This window comes from Chanodichthys erythropterus, chromosome 3 (assembly GCF_024489055.1).
Source record: "Chanodichthys erythropterus isolate Z2021 chromosome 3, ASM2448905v1, whole genome shotgun sequence".
Classification (NCBI taxonomy): Eukaryota; Metazoa; Chordata; class Actinopteri; order Cypriniformes; family Xenocyprididae; genus Chanodichthys; species Chanodichthys erythropterus.
The window spans coordinates 11,419,083-11,430,306 of NC_090223.1; the positions used below are offsets into that span (position 1 = coordinate 11,419,083).

At 36.8% G+C, this 11,224-nt stretch overlaps 1 protein-coding gene across 1 annotated transcript in view; it reads left to right on the top strand.

Moving 5' to 3' along the window:
• LOC137017076 (zinc finger protein 729-like) overlaps nt 1-10,232 on the top strand; it is a 31,450-nt gene extending 21,218 nt beyond the window's left edge. The window contains exons 3-4 of the mRNA XM_067381014.1: nt 832-840; nt 7,952-10,232. Coding sequence (XP_067237115.1) covers nt 832-840; nt 7,952-9,360 — 1,418 coding nt within the window. The 3' untranslated portion in view covers nt 9,361-10,232. The remainder of the gene's footprint in view (nt 1-831; nt 841-7,951) is intronic.
• Nucleotides 10,233-11,224: the final 992 nt, after the last annotated feature.

The following is an 11,224-nucleotide window of genomic DNA, read 5'->3' on the forward strand; positions in this document are numbered from 1 at the left end:
ACTCTTCTCAAATAAGCCATTTTTACATTTATAATTATTCACAAAGAATCTATTTTTCGTGGCTGAATATCTGTCGAATATCCAACATCTAAAGTCAAACCAACTTTATAGCGGGATTTTCCCATGTCGGTTATTTCGTTTTTTTTTTTTTTTAATTTTAAATCCTGTTAATACTTTCCCCTTAAAAACATTACCGCGTGTGTAGCCACATGACTCTGCCCCGTCCAGTCAGAGGCATAAAAGCAAAACACGGAGGTGAACGCCGGTTCAACACATAGTGATGGCGCGTGAGCGGTGAGCCTTGCGTCTTCACTAAACTTTGTCAGTTTGTTTTAAGGTTTGTACATTCAAGCGATTAGACGATCGGGATGTATTATTATTCCGAGCTATCGCGCTCGCGCAAAACGTGAAAATCGCGCGCACACAGAGGAACGCAGAGACTAGTCAGCGCTGTCCAGTGATTTATCACTAAAGGAGCTCAGAAACTTAAAACTTCTTATAGCATATATTGTCTACTTTGTTTTGGAGTAACCATTTACAACCCACAGCTTCACAATGAACAAAGAGACGGTATGACTAATTATTACTACTGGTACTGTGCTAATTTATCTTTATCTGATTTACAACGAGCAGAAATCTGTAAGACATGTTATGAAGCATAGATAAAATAACTGCTGAAAGTTAGCTATGTTATGTTAGATCACTCTTTAAATAGGAAAAAATATCCCACCTTTTAATAGTCAATCATATTTACAGTACAAACCTTGTCACTGAACTAGGAGGGCAAAAAATCAAGGTGAAATGTTCAGTTAATCAAGGTTTTCATTTTAGGCCATAATCGTCCAGGCCTATGAGGAATACAATAAGCGAGTCATTGTAAAGAGGCAAATAAACACAAGAAGTGCTCACAATACAAATTAAGACATTCTGTCATATATAGTTCCCCTAGGGATGACGCGTTTTTGTAGGCCAACCCGGAAGTTAGCGGCGCACGGGTTCCCTCGGCTGAAAGACTATACATTTTTCCCATAGACTTTTGAAAAAAAGGCAGAAAATAAGCTCTGTGTTTAACAAAGGGTTATGACACTTGCACATTTTGTCTATCAAGATAATCTTTACAAGTTAACACAACATAGATTTTGAAGTCTAAATAAAGTCGTCCGATATAAAAAGCTTACAGTAGGCTATAAACGGACTACAGCACACCATGGTCACGGATCAACGTCGTCACCACCAAGCTTGCTCAAACTGTATTTAAAAAAACAACTTTATTTAAAAACATGCTCTCTGATTATGATCTGTGCTGTTATGAATACTTATCCACTTTTTCATGAGAAATGCTGTCCAAATGTCCCGTTTTTAATGGTCTAAAGTCCCCGCCAAAGGAAGTAGTCCATTTTAGCACTTTGTTAGCAACCGCTGATTTTAAGACACAGTAAAGGTTTAAAAAAAATCACAAGTGGGTTAAAACTGGTGTGTTTTATGTCATAGATCACAATGTGAAAATATTTAGAGGCTTTGTTAACCACAGACCTTATTTCAGGCGATTTAGCAAAAACCCATTCAAAAAACCCGTAGACTTTACGGCGTTGGAACCGGAAGTCCTAAAATGCTAACTCGCTTCCGGGTTTTGCCTACAAAAATGCGTCATCCCTGGGGCACTCTGTTGTGATAAATTACAGTATTATCTTTTAATATAGAGCACTTTTATATGCTTTTAAAATCCTGACTCAATCAGTTTCCAACAGCAAACACTAAGAATAAAGTGAGATGATCTGCTGATAATCCTGAATGATTTCATGTCAATAGTTCCTGTTTTCATCTAATTTATTATGCTGATGTCTTCAGATCTGCTTTAAATTGACACTTAACTCATTTCATTGCTGTCAACAGACTGAGGGGATTTGTTTGTGCTTTCAATTGTTTTTCTTTCCAATATTTATTTTAGCCCGAATTGACATTACATTATTTATATTCTGTTGTCCATTAGTATAAAAATCATTGAGCATTGACTCCTTTCACTCATTGTATGCTTAGGGCTATGTTGACTTTGTTCTTTCTGTTTTTAATTCCCTTAACAGATAATATATTATAAATTCTTCAACAAGTTAGTTCAAATGTACCACAGTAAATATAATAGTATGTGATAAATTCAAAAATGCCCCAGTATATATTTCATATTTATATAATTTAATATAGTTAACAAATATTACACAAAGAGCGCTGTTTTTCTCCAAATATTGCATGATTACAAACAAGAACTTAATATCAAGTGACTTACATTTTAGACACCAAATCGTCTGTTTCGCTCTATTTCGCCAACGAACATAGTTCCAAAGTCCACAGAATTGTTTTGCATTTCTGAGCAACACTTCCTGAATGAATCAGCCCTTTGAATGAATCAGTTGAATCTCAATGGCTACATTTACATGCACCAATTTTCATCAATCCAAATTAATTGAGTCCGACTGCAGATCTGTTCACATGTACTCTAAATATCATAATAGGGCTGGGCGATATGGCTGAAAACTGTATCACGATATCAGTGTTTCATATCGGCCAATATCGATAATTATTGATATTTTTTATGACCCATTTAAAATAAGGACCAGGAGAAAAATATATTACATTTAAACATTTTTATTTTAAACTTAACCTTCCTCTGATCATAATCCCCTCAGTTATTAAGACAGAAATGTCAACAACCATGGAAAACTCTAATAATTAAAATGTAAACAGAAGTCTAAAGTAGGGTGACCACCCGTCCCGCATTTTGCGGGACAGTCCCGAAATTAGGAGCTTTGTCCTGCAAGACTTAAGCAGTGTCCCGCATTTCATTTATGTCTGTAATTTTTTTTTTCATCCCTGAAATTACAATACCCAGTAAGAAATATAATAAAAACCGTGAGCCTTTAAAAATCTATTTGTGCAGCCATCATATTCTAGCTGTGAAAATACCCAACCAGCGCAATCATAGAGAGAGGTTTTCCCTCTGATGACAACTGAGTGGACAGCGCAAAGACCAGGCTTCATCAAGGTCGGTAAACACAACTACACCAGCAAGGATTTATTGTGGATAAGAACCTCAAGAGCTGCTCAAAGTTGCCCAAATCGATGATTTAAAGCATGTAATCATCCATCCTGATGTTAAATATTTCCAACGAACGGCGGTGATCAAGCGCCACACACGGAAATGGTCGAGCACCAACAGAAAAACAAGATATTCTTCATTTGTTTTAACCAATACAAAATTGCGAAATTCAGACACGACTTTCTTCTCACGTTAATATTTCATTTAATGCGGGTTCTATGGCGTTATTATATTGAAAAATGTCGAACGCGCATCAAATGCGCGAGCAATCTCTCTCACAGGTGGATTCCCTTGCACAAAACTGGACGCGCGCGCTCTCGCGGAATCCAGCAGACCAGCATGAGACAACGATATGGCGCAACCAAAATTTACATGATTGGCTGTTAGCGTGTCACTCCCTACGTTGCTAGGTTACCAGAGAGCAAGTGCCTTTGTTTATGCAACCAAACTTTCTTCGCAAGCTCTGTTTTCTTCCGACGAAGAATAAAAAAATATTGAACGTTTTATCGAACACATTTTTTATTGATATCGATCACGTGTCTATTGCGATACATATCGTTATCGTTTTATCGCCCAGCCCTACATCGTAATCTGATTTAAATATCTGTTATGTGTTTTATGTACATTCCGATTAAAACTTTTGCGCACGCGCTCTGCGTGTGTGACGTCATATCAGTCACACTTGTGGTAACCTGGGTTACGTCAACAGACTATCATGTATCGACAAGATATTGTCAAAAGCATCAAATCTTGGCAATATTATGATTTGGCATTTCCAATTAATGTAGGCTTGGTACATTACTATTAGGTTAGGCTTCTTTCTTTCATTTTTAAATTAATATTATAATAAATTTGCCCCGCAATAATTTCATAGTTCATCGCCGCATAACTGACGTGCTCTGATGATAATATAGGAGCTATTTATTTTCTTTGAAAATTATTTAAAAAAATGTTTAGGTCTTATACAATGAATTATATGCCTATAAAATTATTAAGAGTGTATAGGCTATAATATTGTCATCAATGAAAATTAAGCTTTACAAGCACTGACAAGCACTCAGACAACCTGTTTAACACAAAATACTATTATTCTCATTTGTTTCACTAGCCATGTACAGCCACGAGAAATAATGGAATACATTTAGACCTTTATATACCGTTCTGTAACCTTCTGTAACTGCTATTGATTGATTAACTTTAATAAAGTGTTATTTATATATAGTTATACTTTAGATTACACTTTCTGTACCTGAAAATCTCCTGTTTAAACCTACATGAAAGACTTGAAAAGCACCATTTATGTTTTTTCTGTATTTATTTTTGCTATTACTCGTAATTTGATTATGTGTTACTATTTTATTACTTACTGTTTATTTGTCTAACAATATTTAAAATGTAAGTTAATCTAGTAGCTTTTGGTGTCATAACCCTATACATTGAGGTTAAATTTTCTTGTCTTTAACTAATTTTTTGTTGTGGGGCAAGTGAAAATTTTGGCAGGGCAAGTAAAAATTTGAACCACTGGCCTGACCGGGCCAGTAGAAAAAAATCCTTAGCATTGAGCCCTGTGTTTTTGTTTTCTTAGGCTATTGAGAGAATAAAATACAGAAATTACTCAAAGGTGCCATCGAACGTTTTTTACAAGATGTAATTTAAGTCTAATGTGTCTGTGAAGTTTCAGCTCAAAATACCCCATAGATTTTTTTTAAATAATTTTTTTAACTGCCTATTTTGGGGCTTCAGTAGAAATGAGCCGATTCAGACTGCTGGCCCTTTGAATGCTTGTGCTCTCCGCCCATCTCCGCCCCCTCCCGAGCTCTCGACTTTCTCATTCATTCTCGAGTCTATCACAAAAACAAAGTTCACACAGCTAATATAACCCTCAAAATGGATCTTTACAAAGTGTTCGTCAGGCAGCATGTCTAATCGCGTAAGTATAGTATTTATTTGGATGTTTACATTTGTTTCTGAATGAATTTGAGGCTGTGCTCCGTGGCTAACGGCTAATGCTACACTGTTGGAGAGATTTATAAAGAATGAAGTTGTTTATGAATTATATAGACTGCAAGTGTTTAATAATGAAAATGGTGACGGCTCTTGTCTCTGTGAATACAGTAAGAAACGATGGTAACTTTAGCCACATTTAACAGTACATTAGCTAACAAAACATTTAGAAAGACCATTTACAAATATCACTAAAAATATCATGATATCATGGATCATGTCAGTTATTATTGCTCCATCTGCCATTTTTCGCTATTGTTCTTGCTTGCTTACCTATTCTGATGATTCAGCTGTGCACAGATCCAGACGTTAATACTGGCTTGAATGCTTTGAACATGGGCTGGCATGCAAATATTGGGGGCGTACACCCCGACTGTTACGTAACAGTCGATGTTATGTTGAGATTCACCTGTTCTTCTGAGGTACTTTAAACAAATGAGATTTATATAAGGAGGAGGAAAAAATGGTGTTTGAGACTCACTGTATGTCATTTCCATGTACTGAACTCTTATTTAACTATGCCAAGATAAATTCAATTTTGAATTCGATGGCACCTTTAATAAAACCAAAAGGTAGAATAACATTCAAAAATTTAATGTCTATGATGATTAAATTCTGGAATCTGAGTATAATAACACGGAAGAAGAACATCAGAAGTATTGCCACGAGAGACGGCAAGATGCAAGTCAGGATAAGTGTAAGGGTACCAATTGAACGAACAAGCCAGTTATGTACCTTAAGCATTAGGAAAAACTTACATTACACCCTTCCAGGTCTGTTTGGATAGATAAAGAGGTCAGCTTAAACCTTTCCATTGTTTTGGATGATTTAAAAAAAATGTATGACATTTTCTGGTTTCCTGCTATCAAGCCAGTCATTGTATAATTTTATGGTCCTGTTACTGTTGATATTACTAGTAAAAAAATAGCACCCAAAGTGTGGGTTAACACCACAGAATAGCAACGTTAACACATTTCAAATATCATGTTTAATACAAAATATTATTGCAGGAAAAGGTATATCATGTGCACAGGAACATCGATTCTGAGAATATCTTCGCTTTGGCAGAATATGGCAGGCGTCCAACATCAACCACAAGTGTCACCATAACCATAAGTCATAAATGATAATTAATGATTAATATAGGATATGAATAAAATGCATAATATGAATATTCACCATTTTGGATTCACCAAAAAAACGTTAAATTGTACATTTTTGTTTTGTCAGATCAGCTCTTCCCACAATCACATCATCAGTGAAGCTCCTCTCACATAAATTCTCCAACAAATACTGGAATATTCCCATCAGACGAGCATCAAAGCATCAGGAAATGCTGAAATCTGCAAAGACTGAGTTTATTAAAGAGGACAGTGAGAACATGAGTGATCCAGAACCCTGCAGAATGAAACACACTGAAGATACTGAAGAACAAAGAGGTTGGTGTTTATTCTTCTTTCTTTCATGATGCTGAACAACATTCATGTTAGAAAGATTCAAACACTTTATCACAGTTAGATAAACAGTTGAACAGAACTGGGTACAAAATGTCCTTGTTTGTTTTTAACAAATGTTCAGTAAAGGGAAGTTTAGAGAAACTTTAATTTGTGACTGTCAACATCAGTTCAAACTAAATATTAATTTTGCTGTTACATTTGACATATTTTATCTGTTTCAGTTTTTTTTGTTGTTGTTTTTTTTTTGCAGTGATGTTACCAACATTTTGGATTGTTGTTTTTTGTTTTTGTTTTGTTTTTTAACTGTAAACGCAAAACTACATCAAGTAGATGAACTTTCCAAGATGGCCGACAGGGTTGTAAGCATACTTTAAGCAAAACCTGGGGCTGTATGTATAAAGCAGCTCAGAGTAAAATTTTAGTTTTAAGAAGGAATGGGTCCCGAAACCCAGTATTAACTCTCTGGGGTCTGAGGATTTTGATTTCTATTTCAAATCTGAAGATAACTCTAAAGATACATGTTTTTCAAGACCATGTCATGTGATTTTATTTTGAGGAGATTGAATCCCTCATTTCTTTCAAACTACTCACTTGACCTTCTTTGAAAGCGTATCAAATGCACTTCATGAAAAAAAATCATTTCAGTGAGCTAGGGGGTAGGGCTAGCATTTCAGCTTACTGTGCCATCAATATAATGTAGCCCTAAAAGGCCTTTTCATGAGAGAAACAGTGTATAAAAACCATAAAAACAAAACAATTAATGATTACAATATCACTTTATTAAATTACTGATCATGGGCAAGAAAAACATTTTCATTTTCAGTCTTCACTTTAAAATATGTATTATTTCTATAAAATTCTGAAAAAAATTTTTCTTCCATTTTAGGTATGTTTAAAGAGGAGGAGGAGAGTGAAGAACTGAGTGAAGTGGAGGAGAAACATCATGTCAAACCTGGAGAAAAAACGTTGAGTCACTCAAAGACTAAAAATACATTTTTAAAGAAAAGAACGGCAAATAAATCTTTCACCTGCACGCAATGTGGAAAGAGTGTGACAACCAAACAAAGTCTTGGGCATCACATGAGGATCCACACCGGAGAGAAGCCGTTCACATGTTATCAGTGTGGAAAGAGTTTCTCAGAGAAACGAAATCTTGAGGTTCATGTAAGAGTTCATACTGGAGAGAAGCCATTCAAATGTGATCAGTGTGAAAAGAGATTCTCAAGAAAAGATAATCTAGAGATTCACATGAGGATCCACACTGGAGAGAGACCGTTCACATGTGATCAGTGTGGGAAGAGTTTCACACAAAAACCAAATCTTAGGAAACACATGAAGAGCCACACTGGAGTGAAGCCGTTCACATGTGATCAATGTGGGACAAGCTTCGCATTAAAAGTATGTCTTCGGGAACACATGAGGATCCACACTGGAGAGAAGCCGTTCACATGCGATCGATGTGGGAAGAGTTTCCCATACAAACGAAGTCTTAACACGCACTTGAGACTTCATACTGGAGAAAAGGTGTTCGCATGTGATCAGTGTGGGAAGAGTTTCACACAAAAAATACACCTTAAGGTTCACATGATGATCCACACTGGAGAGAAGCCGCATGGATGCGATAAATGTGGTAAGAGTTTCATAGGTTCAGCACGCCTTAAAAGTCACATGAGAATCCACACCGGAGAGAAGCCTTTCATGTGTGTTCAGTGTGAAAAAAGTTTCACATGCAAAGAAAGTCTTGATCATCACCTGAGGGTTCATACTGGAGAGAGACCGTTCACATGTGATCAATGCGGGAAGAGTTTCATGGATTCTTCAAAACATAAAAGACACATGAAAATCCACACTGGAGAGAAGCCGTACGCATGTGATAAATGTGGGATGAGTTTCACGGAATCAGGAAACCTTAAGAGTCATATGAGAGTCCACACCGGAGAGAAGCCGTTGACATGTGATAAATGTGGGAAGAGCTTCGGGGATTCAGGACACCTTAAGAGACACATGAGAATCCACACTGGAGAAAAGCCTTTCATGTGTGAACACTGTGAAAAGAGATTCACAAACAAATATAATCTTAAGCTTCACATGAGAATCCACACTGGAGAGAAACCATTCACATGTGATCAGTGCGGGACAAGCTTCAAAGATAAACCAAGTCTTGATCTTCACATGAGAGTTCACACCGGAGAGAAGCCATACATGTGTGTTCAGTGTGAAAAGAGATTCACACACAGACAAAATCTTAATGCACACATGAGGATCCACACCGGAGAGAAGCCGTTCACATGTGATCACTGCGGCAAAACATTTATTGGGTCATCAAACCTGAAGAAACACCTGACAGTTCATACGAAGGAGAAGCCACATTCATGTTCTGTGTGTGGAAAGAGTTTTTCACTGCTGCAAAGTTTACAAACACATGAGAAAATACACACTGGTGTAAAAGCTTATATGTGCTTTGAGTGTGAGAAGACTTTTACTCATGCAAGTGCTTTAAGGCAGCACAAGAAGATTCACAATGGAGAAAAACCTTACAAGTGTTCCCACTGTGAAAAGAGATTCAATCGGTCAGCAGATCTGAAAACACATGAGAGGATTCACACTGGAGAAAAACCTTACAAGTGTTCACACTGTGATAAGAAATTCAGTTGTTCAGCAAATCTTAAAGCACATGAGAGGATTCACAGCAGAGAGAAGCCGCACACGTGTGATCAGTGTGGAAAGAGTTTCTCTTATAAAAGTCACCTGAAGCATCACATGAAGATCCATGCAGTGGAGAAACCACTTGATGGAGAAACCAATTAGTTTCCTAACAGCCATGATGAGTGATGGGACATTTTGTTGGTTGATTGTAGGGGTGGGCAATCTGATTGTGATCAATCTTGAAAACATCTATGAACTACTGTTCAAGATAATCATGGAGATTGTGAACTTATATATATTACAAATTGTTAGATCCCTATGGGTGTGCCTGTGTTTTCTCTCTCGCTCGCTTTGTCATTTTTTTAGGCTCCACCAATTTAATCTGCAGTTAGTTTGGTAACATGTCAATCTCTATCAATGGCATGGCGTTATATCCTCCGCTGCCACTCTGCCTTGTTTTGTTGTTTAGTATCTTTAATAGAGAAGCACACATGACACTCGCTGTGTTTTCAGCCTCTACCGTTTGTCTATTTGAGGACATTAATGCACAAACTTGAGGAAATGTGCATCTCAGTCAGTATGTCAGTCACCACACTGGTGTGGATACTGTACTTGTACGTCTTAGAAGGATGTATAAGTGGGGTATACAAGGGTGAATAAAGTACTGGTTGTTTCAATAAGTACTGTACAGTGTTCCCTTTACTCTTTAGTTTAAAAACCATGTCTATAAAAGGTAATATTTTATATATTTGAGGCCTGAGTTGTGGGAACCGAGAGGGCATACAGTTTGCATTTCAGCTCAGTATTGCTGTCTAATCAGCCAATATTCTCTTAAATAGTCTGCATAGCATCATATCATGGTTTAAAGGGTTAGTTCACCAAAAAATAAAAATTCTGTCATTCATTACTTAGCCTCATGCCGTTCCACACCCACAAGACCTTCATTAATCTTCGGAACACAAATGAAGATATTTTTGTTAAAATCTGATGGCTCAGTGAGGCCTTCATAGGGAGCAATGACATTTCCTCTCTCAAGATCCATCATCATCAGTCGGCTGCAAATATTTGTGGTTTGCAGGTGTCAACAACCTTTTTCCATTCCATTCTGTTTCTTGCTGCTGTTCTCATTTCTTCAACTGATGGTGGTATCTCACCGTTGAACAATTTGCCAATGTACTGCAGGTAGAGAAGTTTTGGTTTACCAAGTTTTGGTAGAGAACACACTTTTTGATCAGCTCGAACTCTGCTTTGCGCAGACAATGACCGACTTCTCTAAGTTTCATCCATTGTATCTGGAGGTCTAGTGGGTCAATACCAATCATTTGGTATATCACTGTGTTTGAGACTTTGTCCAAGTGCTTGATGTTGAGCATTACTCTGTAGCAGTTGGTGGCAAAACTGTTAAGGCTTTGTTTGAGCTTCTCTGTTATAATCCAGCATTCACAACTGTACAGAAGTATTGATAGGCATGCTGCTTGTAGGGATGTGCACAAATAGTCGAATATTCGATCTGTAATTAATATTTGAAAAATAAAAATGCTATTCGAATTTTACTATGTTGTTTTGCTGGCCGTAAATGCAGTGAATCCATGATAAATCCTAAGCACTAAAACTAGCTGTTACAACTAAATGCACCGGGTGGCACTGTGAAGCGTGTTTAACAAGTTTATTTTATTTGATCGTCACATAGGCTAATGTTGTCATCTGCCTTGTGCAGTTTGGAATTATTTTGATGAAAATGATCTTACAAAATGAAATTACTTTTGATCAAATTAATTAATGAAATGAGTTATCATATTATCACCACCATATTGAGAAAGCACTTAAAATCTAAACACCAGAGAGGAAAGACAGCTGTCCATTAACTTACTGCTTTCACGACAGGTAAGCCCAGCTGTAAGTTATCCCATAGTGAGCCGAGATGATAACTTATCTGATAGCAAAATGATTTTGAGACATATGTTTCCTTTAAGTTTAGTCGAGGGAGATATATTCACAAACAGAAAACAAAGTGCTGCTGTTAGAA